Source organism: Pteropus medius, unplaced genomic scaffold (assembly GCF_902729225.1).
Source record: "Pteropus medius unplaced genomic scaffold, Ma_sr-lr_union100, whole genome shotgun sequence".
NCBI lineage: Eukaryota > Metazoa > Chordata > Mammalia > Chiroptera > Pteropodidae > Pteropus > Pteropus medius.
Window position 1 is genome coordinate 8288431 of NW_024350325.1, and position 19666 is coordinate 8308096.

Below are 19666 nucleotides of genomic sequence, written 5' to 3' on the forward strand. Positions count from 1 at the left end.
CTCCCAGGGGACACTTGGCAACGTCTGGAGACATTTTTGGTTGTCACAACTGGGAAGTGTGGAGAGGTGCTATCCACATCTAGCGGGTAAAACCTAAAGATGCTAAACTAAACATCCTAAAATGCATAGGACACCCCCCCAAAACAAAGAATTATTGCAGGGTTTTAGGCACCCTGATTTAAGCCAGAGTTCACTGTGGGATTTCATGGGTGAATAAAAAAAGGCCAAGGATGTGAATATGGTGCATTCTCGCATCCCTTTTCTGAACGACTTTCTCTTGATATAGAACCAAGCCTCACCTCTATCTATATCTATATATACCCATCTACACATAGTACTTTTTGAGAATCAATCTTCCACTGTTCTTCAGCTATCTAACAAAGTACAACATTTTCATGAAGAGTCCCTTTTAAACTTTAGTCAAATGTGGTGGGTTACATACAGCACTCTTTCGATGATATGTCTTAAGACTTACAGCTTAATGTACAGTAATTATACTGCCTTTCTTCAAATAGATTTAATTAAAATTCCCCCAGTTCGACGTGCTAAAAAAAATTCATAACCATCAATGTAAGACAGCTGACATTCATGAATTTTCACCTGTATTAATTAAATAATCCCCTGAAAAGGACACCCCTTCTACAGGAAACGTAGGCAAGATTCTTTAGGAGTGCTACCATCACATTTTTTTACTTGTGCACTGACTTCAGAAATAATTTGAAGTGGCATTATTCAAAAGTAAAAATATTTGTAAAAGCAAAAGTTTGGCTTATTTTAATTTAATCTTTAAATTGATCAAAGATTTCATTTAAATCCACAACCTCTAACATGTTAAACACTTCAGGTTTACCTCGATTATCATCTTCCATAGAAGCCAGGAAGAGACAAGGACGGATCCTCCCAGAGCCTACAGAACACACAGCCCAGCCCCCACGTGACTGCAGATTCCAGCCTCTGGACTGTGCAACATAAGCATCTATTGTTTAAGCCACCTAGTTTATGGTACTTTGTTATGGCAGCTTAGGAAATGAATAAAGATTTTGGTACTTCTTCGTTTAAAAAAAATTCTTAAATTTAGGATCATTATTGGTCATGTTTGTTGTAGTGGGAAGGAGATATTAAAATACAAGAAAAGTAATTCATGATTCACCTCTACTGTAGCTGATGGTTGAAAAGTAATTCCAAATTTAAATTTAACCAAACAAAACTAGGAAATTAAGATACCTTTAGAAATAAGTTCTTCAATGTTTTATCGTATTTGATAGCAGCTTTTTTTATTGGTTACAAAACCTAAGCCCATATACAAAATTAGGAACACATTTAGATGCCTCTTTTGAAAGAACGTTTTAGTCTTTTTTAACTGAGTTTAAAAAAAATAAAAACAATGCAATTTTTCAACACTGTTTTGAAAACTTAAAAGTGCAGCAATAAACTTCTTTTATCTACGAAATGGCGCAATTCCAATTTCAAACTGATAAGGTCACAACAAATTGAATCAAGTGAATGCATACATACGTCTGCACTACTTGATGCTAATGTTCACTTATGTTAGTTTGCATTTAAAACACAAGAGAAACGGGAATCGGCACAATAGAGGCCCAATTTAATCTCAATGTGTGCAAAATTTAAAAGGTAACTGTAAGTATGGAGAGTCCAGAAGAAACTAAACCGGAAGGGGTACAATTCACGATATCAAGAAGATTTGGACTTTAAGGGTTTCACCGAAGTTTGTGACCTTAATTAGCTTTGACTTTGTTATTCCTTTTAGTGAACACCACACAGTTTCAAAAATTTAGACTACAGTGTCCAAACAGGATGCAGTTACCATATGAAGCTTTAACTCAAAATTTGGATAAAGAAAAAAAGGCACAATGAACTTCAACTCAATTTTATGTGCACAAGAGTTGAAAAATCTGAGCCACCTTAAAGAGAAATTGATTCTAAAATTTATAAAACCTATAAATAATCAGAGGCCAAACCACTATATTAAAACAGATTCTCTAGCAAGTAAAAATCTTGCAGTTTAAACATACGCTTGTATCCATTTTAGATACAAGACAAAACTCACTCTTTAAAGTGGCTCCATCTTGGCAGATACATATATTTTTAATGAATGCACACCTGCTATGTGTTGTTTATCAGTGAAAACACCCCAGCTGATTCACAAAGCTCTGATGGCATCATCTGTCTCATCTTCATCACAGTAAATATACCCACCATCGGATAACTAAATTAGTTTAGATTTCCTATCTCTTCACATCAATGCATTGGAAAATTATACCCAGTAAACAATAGCAATAAAACCATTTCTGTGACAGCACAAATTATTGTTTAAAAAATTTCATATTCTTTCATTAACAACTGGGTCAGACAATTTACCAAAAGCAGTGACTTTATATAGTGATACCAGATTTTGCAGAAGTACTTAAAAGATCACTGCTAATCAGGTTTATGTTAAACAACTGCAGATATCCTTCTACACAGATCCTTGTCTGAATCTTTTAATATGTGAATATGCTTTTCAAATAAGATCTGAATTAACTTTCCCAATACTCAAAGAATGAAGTTTTATGACACTTCTAAATAGTTGCTGGTTTGTTGCCAACCACATTATCAAAAGCACTGGTTACTAAGTAAAAAATATTTTAAGACTAAATTACAGTAAACATGAAAGCTCCACAGTTTAAACCCAATATAAATCAACCATATCCAATTATCAATTTAAAATGAAAAATATTAACTCCTGAAAGCTAAAAGCAAGATTTTCTTCTTTAACATCACCAATGGGTACTTTAGACCTTTGTTTTGTTTTTTGATTTTTTCTTTATAGTCAGGGACTCTTGCTTTCAACTTAAACAGAAGTTCAAGTCCATAACAGGTTGCAGCTCAGGTAAAATACCATGCACAGCATTTGATTACTTCAAAACAGCAGGAACACACAGGCTGAAGTGAGTGGTCAAATAGGGCTTGCTGTTCTCAAAAATTATGTATAATGGCGAAAGCATTACCATCCATAGCTAAAGTTCTTCCTCCAACCCTGGCTTCTGAGGCAGATAATAAACATATCAATTACTGGTAGATGAAGTACAGTTGCTTTTTTTTAAAACTTATCTGTTTAATCAATAACCAAGTTTCTTTTTTTAAGTTACTTTTTTTGTTTGTCAGTTCCACCAATGAAAATCATTTGGCTTGTACTTTAAAATCTATTTTTCCACATAAAGAATATGAAAATATGTTTGTGGAGGACAATGATGGAGGCTCAGATCAGGCTGCACCTCTTTAAAGTCTTCCAACGTGTATATACATCATACCAAAGTGTCTTGATCCACGGCGCACCGTTTTCCAAAGGAACATCAAGTGGGCAGCTGACATGCCACCATTATGGAATATTCTAAACTGGAGACTGCAGTTGTCAGCATGTGGCACCAGGGAACAGGGAATAATAGGGTAGTTGAGATTGTTAAGGAGAATTCTAAAACAGTTTAGGAAATCATGCATATGCATTTACAGTCCATGTGATAGTGACTTTTGGCAACTGCAAAGTGACTGAGACATGGCTTGCTTTAGAAGCATCAAAACGAAGAGGCATTTGTGTTTTGGAGCCTTTTGTTGTTGTTCTTGTCATTTGGTAGCCATCTGGTGGTGCTTTGTATTGAATGTGGGAAAGATGCTGCACTCACTTGAACTCAAAAATTAAATTCTTTTGTTTGAAGGTTGGCTGTTGGGTCAAAATTGTAAGTACCTCCTTGTGTTGCTTCAGGAATGAGGCTAGGATCTTCATCAATCTATAAAAAGCAAGAAAAAAAATCCTTAGTACGTTAAGATACTACTTACACATTATGGTATAAGTAGTATTGATTTACTTCTTAGGAGAGAATTCTATATGAATGTTTTAATCACTTAAAAATGTTTTAGTAAATACATAATATTATTAAGAAACTTAACAATTTAAAACTGAATACACATTTTAAAACTGCCCCATTCTTAAGCTCCTGTATCTTTAGATTTATTTTACCTACTTGAACATACATCATTTCTATAATTACTATCTCTTCTCATACAGATTACAAATGCAACAAAAACTATTTTTACAATTTTACCTATAATGAAATTTCAGACATAGTATTTAAGAAAATTGATTGTTGGAAAGCAATCATTCATTTTTTAAATTTAGATTTTTTAAACAACTGGGAATATGCCACTTCAAAAGTATCTGATAGAAATACAGTATAAATATGTCATATTAATAATAAAAGAAAAATTCTTAGTAAATTTACTGTACACGCAGACATACCATACTTTAATATATACTTACATCGTCACCAGAGAAATATTGATCTATGATTTCAAATGCTAATTTATATATGTCTTCATTTTCATGTTGCTGTAAAACTTCGATTTTCTCCAAACCTGACAGAAATAATCAAAATAATTAAGCAGATACAATCAAAACTGTGCTCATTTTAATCATGAAAAATCCTAAGTAACTCAAACACTCCCAGCCCTCACACCCAAGATGACAGTTTGTCTACAACACAGATGCAAACCTGAGCTGCTCTGGTTGGAGGACCAGAGTCTCATGAATTTCTTCCTCTTTGGAAGCCCTTGGGGTACTCTGGTCCCTAAGGGAGGCAGTTTTAAAAACACCTGAACACTCCATTTGACAGATGAGGAAACTGTGGCACATAGATGTAAAGGGATTTATTTCAGGTTGTGCGGCAAGTTAGTGACAGAACTAAAACTGAGATCTTCCCGAACTGCTTTAATATAATAATACTGTCTCATATAGTAATTTTATCTTTCTCTTTGTTTTCCAAATCTTATTATTTTTATATTACCATAAAAATAAATTTTCAGAAGCTTAATGATTAATTGATAAAAGAGATAAAGCTTTAAATACTGAAATAATTCATTTAAAAAATGAATAAGGGGCTTATGTCCTATGGCCACAATGAACTTGGGAAATAATTTTTCAGTGACTGTATACAATGCTTTATTTATGTTTCCAATCTATTTTTTCTACATATCAGATGCACAAGTCTATAAATGTAAATTCTTAATAAATATTCTTCTTTGATATTTTTTTTAGCTAGGTTATTTTGAAAATAGTTGTTTTTCTTTATGTAGTAATACCCAAGCCAGAAAAAAAAGAAAACAAGTGTCAAAGATAATGAATGTACTTTATAAAATTATAAACTACTAAGTAAATATGTATTTTAATAATAAGTATTAGTGCCATAGACAGAAGCAACTATATTGACAAAAAGCTGAAGAGTAAAAATTCTGTAGCTCAAACTTTCTGGGTTGTTTTGAACCAGACTACAATGGTAATTTCAATTATCTTAAAAAGTAAAACATCTTAAAATCATGAGCAGTGAATTATAGTATAAAAATCTGGATTTTAATTATGTTTCTATAACTAACTACTTCTGTGACCATAGGCCATAGTATTTTCTTCTTGTTAGTAAGAAAATACTTCCAGACTGAATAGTCTCTGATTCTATCTCATTGTTTTACTCTTAAAAAAAAAATAAACTGGGTAGTATAATCGTACATATTAGTCAACAAAATGCATATAATAAAACATGACATTAGGATACATTATTTTAAGGTTTGGGCAATTTAGTACATATTGAACAGGTACCTTTAATAATAGAATTTTAAAATATATGTTTCATATATCATTATCAGAGAAATAATGAAATGGTATTTCAAATCGCAGTTCTTTTTCATTAAAATTTCAAAGTAAGTTTTGTAGTAATAACTTAAGCATGCAGTTCTGGCAATCATAAGACTGAAACAAAACAGATGATTCCAAAACCATTAACATTTTCCAACAATATGGAATAGTATTTCACAAAGTAAGGTCCACAGAATCAAATGACAATAGGTATAACATGAAAATAGGTGTTTCTCTGTCAAGGAATTTAAGAAATGTTAGATTACACGAAGCTAATAAGTTTCTCAATTTATAGTAGTTCTCAGAACTTTTAATTTGCTCTCATGCACTGTGACTTCTAGAGGAGCATTTGTCTTTTCCTAAAAAGCAATGTGAATCTCCAGGAAGGTTATGGAGTGACTTTCACAACCAGTTTTTCTAAAGTATGAACTAATGTTTCTTAGAAATTGCTTTTGGGTTGCTAACATAGTGAATAAAGAATAGCAACATACTTTGATAATGTAACAGCAATGTATCTTAATAGTTTCTTTCTAATTAGTTGTCTTTTAAGGATCTACTGTTTCACAGTTCTAGGGCTCAACTACGTTTCTTCAGTATATCTAATCTTACCTCCACATTCTTCTATTATTTCAGCTATTGTGCTTGCTTCATCACCAGCCATTATCAGAATGTTTTTCAGACCATCTAGAACCACCTGAACAACTTGAGAATCTTTTACAGACAGTAAATTACAGAATGGTGGTATTACATTCTGCTGTACAAGATACTCAACCTAGACAACAAAAGAGAAGAAATATTTTTATTTATATAATTATTTTCCCCCCAAAAGAACACAGCACAGGGCTTATAAACAAACAGTAACTCCTAATCATAACAGAGCACTATACTTTCCAATATTAACAATCACAACAATTTCTCCAAACTCACTTGATCTTTTCTGCCACTTATTGTTAAGTTGCTAATTGCCCAAGCAGCTTCTTTTTGTGTTCCAAAGTCCCCCTGAAGGTTACAAAACAAATAATAAAATGAATTCTTTATTCAGAAAGTCTTAGTTATAATACATTAACATACATTATGAACTCCTAATGTGACTGACCTTAGCAAGCTGGTGAATAATCATAGGGATTAATCCAGCATCTATTACAGCTTGAACTTGTTGCTGGTTGCCTGCTGTTATGTTGGAAAGGAACCACACTGCTTCCTATAATTGAACAAAATACGGGGCATCTTTATTTGAAAAGTTTTATCTTTAATGTGTTTACATTTTTATTATAATGTAGTTTATAAAGACAATAACAAAATCACCTGAGTTGCATTAAGGGGAAAGCATCTAAAAAGTGATTAGGTTATAGAAAATCCCCAATTTAAAATAAGTTATAAGGAAACTTCTACCCACAACATTTGGGCTCCATTAACTTAGCATTTGTCCATTCAATAAAATATATGCATACTATAAGCTAGGAACTATTTCAGGCAATGGTGATATGGCAGTGAATAAAACAGTCAAAAAAATCTTTACTCATTTTGGTGCATGAGCTCCCTCTAAAAGATGACAGAAATAAATAAAAGACTGAATTTCTTAATATTTTGTTAAAATTACTTTTAAGGTGCATTGCTTTATAATAAAAATATTTACTTGCAAGATATATTCAGAAATTAAACATCTAACTAGTCTAGCATGGGTCTATAAATAACAAATCTTATTGCAACCTTAGAGGTTGCACTAACAAACAAGTTTATTATAATTTTAGTGTCAAATCTGTATCTTCTTCCTCCCCCACAATTAAGACTTCATTGTAAATTTATTCTGCCATCCAATAGTATAGTAAAATGTTAACCACTGGTGAATTGGTGTTTATAGTATGTAAGTGTTTATTACAGTATCCTTGCAAATCTCTTGTAGATTTGAAAATTTTCAAACTAAAATGTTGACGGAATAAAATCGAGTTGGTAACTTCTACCTCCAGGGTCGCATGATGGTTCCAAGATGCAAATAAAACAAACACTCTAGGTGAAAAACTTCTGAAGCAATTAGCTGCTTGCTGAAGCCGAGTGGGTATCTATGTGAAACCTTTTTCTTTCCCCCATGATACCTTCACTTAGAGCATATCGGATCACAGGCCGGAACTTCTCTCCACCCACTTCTGTCCGGCTTCCTCACTTCTCAGCTCTGTTTCCAATTATGGAATACATTTAGCTGCAAAAATCATCTACATTATTGAAATTTCTACAGTAAAAATAACTGGCCCAGAGTCTAAAAGATTGTGGCTTCTTTCCCTGTGTTTCACTGAAACATATGTTTTTATAAAATGTGATTTCTGACAACATAATTTTCTAAGAGAATTCAACTGTCAAATTACAGTCAAGTAACTATATAAATACAAGTATGACATAAAAGAAATGATCAATTCTGCTGGTTTGGGGGATAGAGACCTTTCAGGCAGCTAAAACTGCATTAAACTAAATGCAAATCAAAACCACAAGTCATCACTTCACATCTACTAGGGTGGCTATAATAGTAATTTACAAAAAGGATCTGGAACCCTTATCGTGCTTATGAGAATGTAAAATGGTGAGGCCACTATGAAAAATAGTTTGGTGGTCCCTCAAAAAGCCAAACACAGAATTATGATGACTTGGCAATTCTACTCTAGACATATATCCAAAGGCACTGAAAGCCGGGAGTAAAAGAGACACTTATATGCCAACGTGCAGAGCAGCATTAGCCAAAAGGTAGAAACAATCCTAGTGCCTGTCAATGGAGGAATGGATAAACGAAATGTGGTAGAGATGTACAATGGAATATTTATTTAGCCATAAAAAAAGAATAAAGTTCTGATACATGCTCCAATATGAATGAACCTTGAAAACATGAAATAAGACACAAAAGGACTTAAGTACTTATTTAACGATTAACAAATTTGTATCGTAAGCTTGAAATCTTGAAAAAAACAATTTTTATGATCTTTTAGGCATTGCCTCTTTAGGTCCAATCTAATTTTGTCACAAGATCAAATTATGATCTGTTTATAAAAGATACCAGCCATCCAATGAGAGCTTTTGTATGTATTCTCATCTAGTGGCTACTAATTTGGTAATTGTTGATATGCTCAATCTATTTAAATAAAAAACATTGGTTAGTATAAAAATAATTTTTATTCTGTGATGGTCAGGGCAGCACTTGTAGCAAGCAATTAAAAACTGAAACAAAATAATTACAGAGGTTATTAGAAATAATTCTCATCTTAACTGCAGTGGTTTTAAAGATCACAATAAAAGCATCAGAAATAAAAAAAACAATTAAAAATGAGATATATGAAGAGAAAAATGAACTGATGAAAATTATTGTATGCCTTACCTTATTTATCTTCTCTTTTGGGTGTGACAAGAGATTTGGGAAGTGTGACAGGACATCACAGTTGAGAACAACTTGGGTCTGCTCGTCTGTGCCAGTCACAATGTTGCCAACTGCTCTGAGTGCTGCCGTCTGGGTGGAGATAAAATATTTACTACAAATTTATTTGTTTATGATGAAACTGATTCTATATTTTTCGTAATCCTGAGAAAATGTAAAAATGCATGGGGTGCATTCTTATACAAAGTATTATTCAGAACTGAGAAGCAATTTTGAATTTTAAAGACATCTTGTAAAAAATGGAAATGAAATAAAAATGTAAAAGTCCATTTTTATCTGTTATGATATTGGCATTACAGAAAGATTTTAATAAAGGCCTGAATGGGCACACATAGAGAGAGAAGAAATGCAGTTAGGATGCTATTGCAATTATCTGGAGGAAAAAAAATGAGTCTTGAACTAAAAATCAGTGGCTCTAGATACATAAAGAGAAGACAGATTTGAAGCTATGTCACCAGAATTGATAGGATTTTGTAATGGAGGGGAAATGAAAGGAGGAAGCAAGGTTTCCAGTTTGGACTATGCTGTCTGTCCGCTGAAAATCGAGTTCAGTAAAACAGCAGGAGAAATATGGAGGACAGGACTTGTATAGACATAAGTGAAGCCTCGTTGTTCAAGTGAACGGGTTATATATAGCAAACACAATTTTATACAAGAAAAATTTTTAAATACTTACTTGAACTTTCACTTCCTGGTGGCTCAGAAGGGGCACGAGAAATGGCACAACCCCTGAATCAATAACCATCTGTATCTGCTCATTACCTCCATCTGTCAGGTATGATAGAGCCCAAACAGTATCCACAAGAATCTATAGGAAGTAAAAAAGAATTACCAGTTAACGTATTTGTTTGAATGCTTAAAATACCTAACACGCCTCCGAGAGAGTGACATAAAAAATAATTAAATTGAATGTTTTAGCTTGGTTGCTTACCTGATAAATCTATTAAGTAGTAGGGCAACTCTCAATGCCTACCTCAGAAGTCTAGGGCAACTTCTACCCCAACTTCTGCATTAATATATCAGATAGATGAATTTAAAATGGGCAGAAAAGCAATTCTCCCTGACCCCACAAACTGAGTACCTAGAAATCACAAGGAAACTTTATATACGGAATGAGACAAGTCTAGATGCATCAAGTCTAGATCAAAAAGATGATCTCTGTATATTAGGGGTTTTCAAACATATTTAGCAAGATAACAGATTTTTCAGATCACTAAAGAGATAAAAGACTTGACATTTTAACTTCGTTTGGGAAAAAAATTTCCAAAACTCTTAAAAAATGTCCCCACTTAAAGAGCACAGAGTATAAACCATGCTCTATACTCATCTAATTTTGCAAATAATAAAAAAACTCAGTCTCAGTTTATAGATTCAGTCAAAGTCAAAGAGCTTATATTTAGCTTTCCTTGGTGTCTTCATGGGAATGTTAAGCACAGGTCTCACCTCATGTGAAATCCGGAGATATTAGTTATCTAAATTAAAGACATTCTGTTGCGCTAAAATAAAAGCAGTTACCTGCATTCAAATCTCCACATATCCTTCAAAAGAGTATACAGATGAATAAGAGCAAATAAAGTCACATACAGCCCACACCTTCAGCATTACTAGGAGTTAGAGAACACTATAAATTTCAAATCACCTGTAACAAGAGAAAAAATTAAATTCTAAGCTTTTGTCTGGATCTCCTGTCCCAAGCCTGTGTGAAATTTCAGAGAAGAGGAGAAGGAGTGAAGGGCTCAAAGGTAAAACGTCCTAGTAAAACTATTCCACATTAGTGGGACAGAGACCATGTGGCCCGGAAAACCTACAATATTTTGTGTCCATTACAGAAAAATGTACTGACACCCTTCCTAGTGGATGAACTTTATTCAACTAAGAGATGACTGAGGAAATATTTCATTGGAGATCAAAGACTAATATAAATCTGGGGATAACAGTGGAGGAATAATTTATGAATGTTATTTGTTATGGAAAAATAGAAATATTGCAACTTCAAAAATTTGAGGACGGAAGGTATGCCTGAGAACTAAGCCCATCTACCATGCCACCCAAGATCTACAGATGTGTATAAGGGCAAAGCCTGCCTACTACCCAGCCTGGCAGTAACAGGTAACAAGATTATAATAGAAATCATGGTCTCAGAACAGCCAAAACGTACAGGCTACAACTGAAAATAACTCATCATACCAAGAACCAGGATCATCTTAACTCAAAAGGGAAAAGACAGTCAACAGATACCAACACTGAGATGACAGATATTGGAAATATCTGACAAAGATTTTAACCAAAGGGAACATTTTAAACTGAAAAATTCAGTAACCAAAATTTAAAACTCACTGGAAGGACTCAATAGAATGGAGGGAAGAAAAAAGTCAATAAGCTCAAAGACAGATCAATACAAATCATCCAATCTAGATGAGAGAAAAAAACAAAAAGATTGTAAAGAAATGAATGGAGCTTCAGGGACTTATAGGACAGAAACAAAAGGTCTAACATGTCTGTCATCAGAGTCCCAGAAGGAGAGGTGGAGCTGAAAAAAATATTTGAAGAAAAAAAGGCAGAGAATCTCTCCAATTTGGCAAAAGACACAAACCTACAAATTCAAAAATAGTAGGATGTGGCCAGAGAAAAAACAGAATAAACTCATTAACTTGTACAGGTAAGACACATAAGTCAAGAAATATCGTTTAAAACTGTCAAACCAGATAGTAAAAACAGAAAAGGGCATTATAAAAGGTATAAGTATAAAGGTAACATTTAAACAAAACTATATCTTCCTAAATACAAAAACAAATTTTAAAAAGAGAAAAGAAAGCACACTAAGTAGAAAATAAAACACACAGAAATTATATACAAAATAATATGACAGTTAAAACCAAACCCATCGAGCAATGTGAATGGGCTTAATTCACCTATAAGAAGAAAAAGATTTTCAAACTGGCTCTTAAAATAAAACCCACTCTATACTGTACACGAGAGGCACACCTAAAACAAAGTAATTCAGAAAGGCTAAAAATAAAGGGATGAACAAAGGTATACCAAATAAATAAGAAGAAAACAGAGACTTGTCTTATGAGATAAGTAGAATTTGGGCAAAAAATCATTACAAATAACAAAAAAGGCTACTTTATAAAGCTAAATCTCACAATTTACAATGAAGATATGTTATAAACATCTATTTACCAAATAATCGTGCAAAACCATACAAAGCAGAAAGTAAAAACATGCAAGAAAAAAAATACTAATAAGATTTTCCACATATTACTGTCAGTATGAAGGAAGTCGAATAGACTAAAAAAAACAAAAAAAAACAAAAAAACATATATATATATAGATCTTATAAATATAGGCATACCTTGTTTTGTGGATATTGCTGTTGACCCTGAGAAAGAAGATACCTACCAAGAAGGGCTCCTGGCGGCTAACTGGGCTGGAATTTAAAAATAGAGCGGAGCAACTGTTTCCAAACAGGGGCCTCTCATACAAGCCAGCTTCAGGGAGAAACCTGCACTGATCTACCTGCCCTGTTGTGTTCCTGTGATAAGACAGCACTTTTATGAGTTCCTGGAACTGTATTTCAACCAGTAGGACTGAGACTTTCCTGTCCAATCAGAACCATGCAGCTCATCTTCACTGAACAATCAGACAGGTCCATTATGCCCAATCAGGACAGTGCTTTTTGGACCAATAAGCTGTGAGGATTTGGAGTCCTCATTTGCACGAGGACAGACCAATCAGGGATCAGGGGTGGAGACTTCTCTGTATATAAGTCAGCTCCCCTGTGGCTTGGGGAGTGCACCTTCCCTTTCCACAGAACACTGTGTTTCCTCAGTTGGAGCTGAAGCACCAAAGACATTTTGCCAGAGTGGAGCAGAGCTATCTAGCAGGAGAGAGGCCTAGCTAGAGGGCCGTCTCATAGTTTGCTGCTCCACAACTGTGCTCTCATTGCCGAGATGTAAACTGTGGAGCTTTTCCATAGTCATGCTAATCACAACTGAGCTGTCTGCACTAAATAGTTTCCTTCTTTACTGCATTCCAAATTGGGGGTTCCTATTGGCACTGAATTGGTGCCAACAGCCACTGGATGACCTGGCACCCAACATGAAGTTTTAAAGTGATGCCTGATCTGACACCATCTTGAAACTGATACATCTGGTGCCAACGTGAGCCGCTTGTGCTTGAGTTGTCTTCCTGGTAGTAGCTGAGGGTCTTGGGTAATTCAGATCCAAGATCTCCCATGCTTTTAGTCGAGGTCTTGGGAGACTTTGTGTGGTTTAGGCAGGGGACCCTCATTCGGTGACCTTAGTTCATACATCTGGACCAAGAGGGCCCCTCCATATGACTCAGGTTTGGTGCCCAGGATGGGTATCCCTCAGTCAGGTTTGGCACCAGAAAGGGTACCTTCCAGGTTAGGACTAGGCCTTGTCCACAAGGTTTGTAGGGATGCCCAGGCTAACAGGCACCTGAAAGGTTGCTTTCATAAGAGGGGTGCATGTGAGTATGTTCACACTCCCCAGCACTGGGGAAGAGGAATGCCACCCATGAGGAGTACAAAATGGGTAACTCATGCCCTGAAATTCTCATGCTAATCAGCCTCCTCCTGGTGGAGGCAGGGGGACTTTGGCTAATTGCATGCACAAAATTGCACTCCAGAAAATTCTGACTGGGTAGGCCTCTGCACAAAAATAGTACGAGATGGTCTCAAGCTTTATTGGCCAAGATGGAGTTCCTCTGAAACCCCAAGACTTGTCTATTTGTATGCTTAATTAGAACAATATCGTACCTCCCAGAAACAATGAGAAGCCTCTTTAAAACAAACAAACCAAAAACCAAAACAACAACAGCAAGTGGTACCCTGAGAGCTCTAAATAAAATCAAGAGACTACTATTGCCTCCCTTAGGAAAAAAAATTCTAAATTTGGTAAATGCCTTGATAAATCAAAAAAGGAAACTGGTGCTTGCAAAACTGGAACAAAAGGAAAATCGTTGGAAAACTTTTCCTTTGCCCCTTGCACTTGCAAATGTAAAGCCAAGTTTACTAAGATACCTCAGAGGATCCTCACTTACCAGCCCTCCCTGCCTACACCCTGCTTCCTGTCGGCACCCTTCCTTTCCCTGCCCCATCTTCTCTATCTCCAGATGGGTGGAAGTCATCTGATGTTCAGGCTTCACCTCCAGAGCCATCTTTCTCCCTACCTCCAGGAAAATCTGCTCCTTTTAAAATTCAGGCCTTTTGGGGCCGATCTCTTTACTTTCTGGGCTTTCCAACTTTATTGTGCATACTTGCTTTCCATTTTGTGTTGCTTATGTTTTTTGATAAGCCTATCTTAATGAGAAACTTTAAAGAGAATTTCAAAACCTCTTAGAGACAACCGAATCCATTTTTGATTTTAAAAACAGCTTTAAAGGAATTTTTACAGCATGCAAAAACTTTGGCCATCTGAGCAAAACCTCAACTTAGTCCATCTGCCAGAAAATATATTTGGATCCATAATTTTTCTTTTGAATTTTGTATTGTGCTGTCTGTTTATGTGTGTCTCTGGAATGCGTGTTATAGATAAGGTGTATTTCTACTGCTAGATAGTAGTGTCAAAATTGATTTGTAAATTCAAATTTAGATTGTAAAAGGGCCCGATTCAATCAGCTTAAAACAGATGAGCTCTTAGATGAATTGGAGAAATAACAGAAACTAACACAATTGCTTCTCAAGTGCATGCGATCTTGGATTAATCTTTAGTAAATAAAAACTAGTTTAAGAATGTGGGTTTAATTAAGAAGGACATGCAGTTGTCCACTGCTCTGCTAGTTTTGGAGCTAGCCAACCAGATGAGAAACTAGGGTAATAAGTTTGGAGACCTTAGTGTGTTATTTTGAAAGACTAGAAGTACAGAAAACACTTCATTAAGACCTAGACAAAACAAAGCCTGATTGGGATGTGATGTTGATAGAAAATGACTGCATACAGAGAATAAGATGTGTGTTTCATAAAAGAAGGTAAGAATACAAATACGTTTTTATTGAAGGAAAAAGTAATTCTGTACTAAAGCGAATGTTCTAGAATAAGAAAGGGAAAACAAAGGAGAAAAGCTGAAAGGTTTATGAAAGATGAGATGTCTATAGAATGTCTATGGATGTTAACTTCACACATGCTTTAGAGACAACCGGAGTTGAACCAAGTTATAAGTGTGTATTACATTTAATTCTTACATGCAGTAAAAGGTTAACTCAGTAAGTTTGGGGTACTCAAATCCTGCACATTCCAAAGAAAGCACTGGTCATCATCAGCTACTTTGAGATAACCTGAGCCCTTGGATTATTCTGCTTGATAACACTTTGTATACCTGAGATCTTGGATCCGGACAGAGAGCTTATGCTAACAGTGTGATTTCATGGTGAATACCTCTCTTTGTTTGCCTGAGGCCTTGGGCCATACTGTATCACTCCGCCCTTTGGTAGGGGATGGAGATTGAGTAGCTAAGTTCAGTCATGCAGGCTGTTCATGCCTATGTGACTGACACCCCAATAAAACCCCTGGGCACCAAAGTTCAGGAGTTTCTCATTGGCAATATTTCATATGTGCTGTCATGCATGGTTGCTGGCAGAATAAAGTGCTGGCCTTATAACTCTACTGGGAGAGGACAACTGGAAGCCTGAACCTGGTTTCTCTTAAACGCTACCATATGTGCCTTTTGCCTTTGTTGATTTTAATATGTACCCTTTTGCTGTAATAATCGGTAAGCATAAGTGTTACAGCTTTTCAGTGATTCCTTCTAGCAAATCATTGAACCTGAGGGTGGTCGTGGGGACCCCAACACACTTATCACCAAGCATCACTAACAATCAAGTCTCAGCACATAACCAATCTGCTGCAACTGATTAATTTCATTTGTACCAGCAGTAAAATAGCTAGATTTGTACCAAATATTAGGTAACACTCAAAATTGTCTAGGCATGACAAGCCATGGATGAACAAGTTTAAAAAGGGCATGAAAACCAAATGTTACAGAATCAGTAACTTTAAGAAGCACAGTAACTACAAAGCAAAGGAACTCAGCCTGACCTGAATCAGTCCAGATTTCTTCTCTAGTCCTCAAGGTCAATATTTAGTTTTTATTCTAATGTCACACAGGCACATTAAAGTCTATAAACCACTTAATTACCTCCACACCCCAACCCAGCTTCTCCAGCATCCTCACTAGTCACTCTCATACACGAAGTCACTCCTGCTGTTTTATACTTCTCCCTGCTGCTATTCTTGTTTTCTGTTGTGTCCTACCCTAAAACCCAAGTTAGAAAGCTGGGCATTATCTCTGATTCCTCTTTTCTCTCACCACCCATAATAAAAACAGCAAGTTTTGTCATCCAAACATTTCTCAAGTCTTCCCTTGTCTTTTTATTCCTAATGTCTAAGCTCTAGTACTGGTCCTAATTTTCTCTCATCCGTACCACAAAATCGCCACTGATCTGTTTTCTCAACTCCAGTTTCCTCTAAAATTTACATACCATTTAGTAGTATGAGTTATCAATCCAAAATACAAATTAAAATAACCATTAATCTCTGGTTCCTTATCAGATACATAAAAGGGATACATGGCTCTTAAGGTGGTATAACACTCTGCATGATCTAGAACTTGCTAAATCTCTGCCCTATTTTTTCCCTACATTTTGTTTCGTAATTTAAGCTTCCATCTTTTAATTTTCAAAACTCTTTTGCAGGTTTCTCCTCCCTTGCTGCGGCTGCTCAAACGCAAAAATTCCTTAGAATTCAATTTTTAGCCCTTTTTCTGAATCTTATTCAATGTCCATATTTTTATGAATCCCTTAAATACTGAAAAATCTTAAGTCTGTATTGCCTTTTCCCTCTTGGAAACATTGCTAGGGAGGAACAAGGTAATCAGAATCGATGTGCCTGTCCTACAATAAATTCATCATCTTCCTCTACCAGTCGCATCTTTTTTCTTTATCCCTTCTGAGGGTTCATAGCATTATTATCCGATCAAACTGTCAAATTAGAAATCAAAGTAATTTTTACTTATCCTCTCTTTGATCCTTTCCTCTCAAAGGTCTACTCACTTTATTTCTTGACACTGATAGTTTTCCTCTCCTAACCATTTCTGCTTCTAGTTCATACCTTCATCAACTTCCTTAAGCCTACTATGATCACAAAATAGGCCTACCCTCATTCAAACGTTCCCTATTTCAAACCAACCATACTGCTTTTATGTTATCTGTCTATAACAGAAGGGAGCACATCATTCTTCTGTAATAATCTTCAATGACTCTTTACTGATTATAAGATAAAATCCAAACTCCTTTACAGAAGATTTAAAACCCTGCAACTTAACTCCTCAACAAATGTGTTGGGTTATTAACTACCTGTATTCATCCCATGTAACCTCCCATGTATTTTCTTGAGTCCTGAATATTTCCTCATGTTCCTAAAATGAAAGTTTCAACTTGACAAAATCTTACTTACCCTAGTTACATGACTTTAGACAAATTACTTAACTGTCTGCCTCTTCTGCAACATTTGTAAGAGGGAGATGATGACACCAACCTCATAGGATTTTTGTAAGGAATAAATGAGTTAACATGAGAAAAGTACTTCCAACAGTACCTGGCATATTTTAAACCCTCAGGAAGTACTAACTAGTAACAATCATCTTTGTCACCTCTATCACCACTTCTACCACCATCCTTTCTCCCTATAATATTTACTTTAAATGTGACTTTTGCCGTGAAGCTTTCTGGTTGACAGACTATGTGCTTCCATAATCTAGCATTTTGGTCATTCTTCTATTTTACACTGTGTTCTTGTTTGTTTTCACATCATATTGTGTTTATGTGATCATGGTATGAAAGAGCATAGGCCTTGGACCTGGCTTCAGTTCTCAGCTATAGCTCTTATTCATCATTGTATGACCGCAGTTAGGTTATTTTACATTACTGAGTTTCAATATCCTTATTTGTAAAATAGGAGAATAAAGTATTCCACAGGTGCTAGTAAGATAAAAGGAGACTATAGAAATAGATTCCACATAGACAGTCACTGACAAAGTTCATTCCTTTCATTTTTTTATTTGCTACTAATGTTGAAGCCTCAAAGGGCAGGGTCTCTACGTCTTTATCTCTAAGCATGTAATTCATGGCACAATTCTGGTTTTCATGGAATAATCTGTGATTGGTTGTTAAACTTGACAAATATGCCTATAACTACAGTACTTTGCTACTTTAATACTCCTGGCTTTCAAACAAACAATCGACGGATGATAGAAACTTTTATTTACCTATAATCAATTCCACAATGTCTTGAGGAAAAGTCTTGATGGAAATAGCAGATATTTTACTTATTTCCCTTTTAATCTTGGCTGTCAGAAAGCACAGAACTAAAATTGGCATTCAATTAGTGAGAAATACATTTTTTTTGTATAACTTTTCCTCCTCCTTCCTTTTATATTTATTATCTTGTATGTTTTTGCTAAGTCACTTTTCTATACATTTTAAAACTAGAATAGCATATAACTAAAAAGGTTTCATTTAATTTCATAACATTTCAGGCTAATATGTTACAAATAAAAAGTTACTTTAGTTACCTTTAAAAGATTCCTTCCTAAGAGCTTAAAGTCCTAAAATAAACTAGAGGAATATGGCTTAGTACTTTTATATGAACTATACTGCCTCTTGAGAAATGTTAGCAAAGACATATTTTCTTCATCCTAATGATAAATCACACAATTCTGGCACACACACACACACACACATACACATGTATGTATTACGTGAGTGGGTAAATAAAGATAAGATTATAAAAACACAAACATACAACAAATCAGAAAGAGATCTCAGTTGGAACAAGAGAAGCCAGATCAATGCTAGAATCAATTCTAGATTCGATGAAATTTACCCATTGTTTTACTGCACGGAAGAATAACACTTTGCCCTGCTACATTTAGGAAAACTGTCAGATTGCCTAATAAAAATACTTGCCAGAATATATAGAGAAAACAACGAAATGTCAGGTAATAAACAAATCATCTAAAAATACATTTGCACTTAAACCTATACTTGATATTCTTCAATATTATACCTCAAAAGAGTGTCGTCTGAGAGGCAGTGCGGTTTCATTGAAAGTACTCAAGATCTGTCATCAGAAGATCTGTTCTGAATACCGACTCACAAACTCTGCAACTCTGAATAAGTTACTTAAACCTTTCCTGAGGCTCAGTTTCTTATTTTGTAAAATGGGGACTATGATATCTAGCCTACTTATTTTAAGAATCAAATGAGATTTAAAATAATATGAAGATGCTTTATAAAGGTTTAACCACCTTATAAATATTAATACTTAGAAACACTACTAACAATGATATAGATAAATAAATAAACTACAAACGTGATATTTTCTCTAAAGTTAGCATTTTGCCATCTGGATGATCTGAGTTATAAACTTAATTTAACCTTAATCCTATTTCTGAGAATTGCTTATGCACTGTGGAAGTTAGACAAGTTAGTATGCGGACATTTATTAAAAGTCTAAAGAATAAAAAACTTTTAGTTCCATCAAGAGCAAA

The 19666-nt window shown here is 34.9% G+C and overlaps 1 protein-coding gene across 1 annotated transcript in view; it reads right to left on the bottom strand.

Moving 5' to 3' along the window:
- Window positions 1-1247: 1247 nt before the first annotated feature.
- KPNA3 (karyopherin subunit alpha 3) overlaps window positions 1248-19666 on the bottom strand; it is an 89638-nt gene continuing 71219 nt past the window's right edge. The window contains exons 11-17 of the mRNA XM_039839391.1: window positions 9772-9903; window positions 9039-9167; window positions 6777-6881; window positions 6608-6679; window positions 6290-6452; window positions 4316-4410; window positions 1248-3785 (exon numbers count right to left, since the gene is read on the bottom strand). Coding sequence (XP_039695325.1) covers window positions 3687-3785; window positions 4316-4410; window positions 6290-6452; window positions 6608-6679; window positions 6777-6881; window positions 9039-9167; window positions 9772-9903 — 795 coding nt within the window. The 3' untranslated portion in view covers window positions 1248-3686. The remainder of the gene's footprint in view (window positions 3786-4315; window positions 4411-6289; window positions 6453-6607; window positions 6680-6776; window positions 6882-9038; window positions 9168-9771; window positions 9904-19666) is intronic.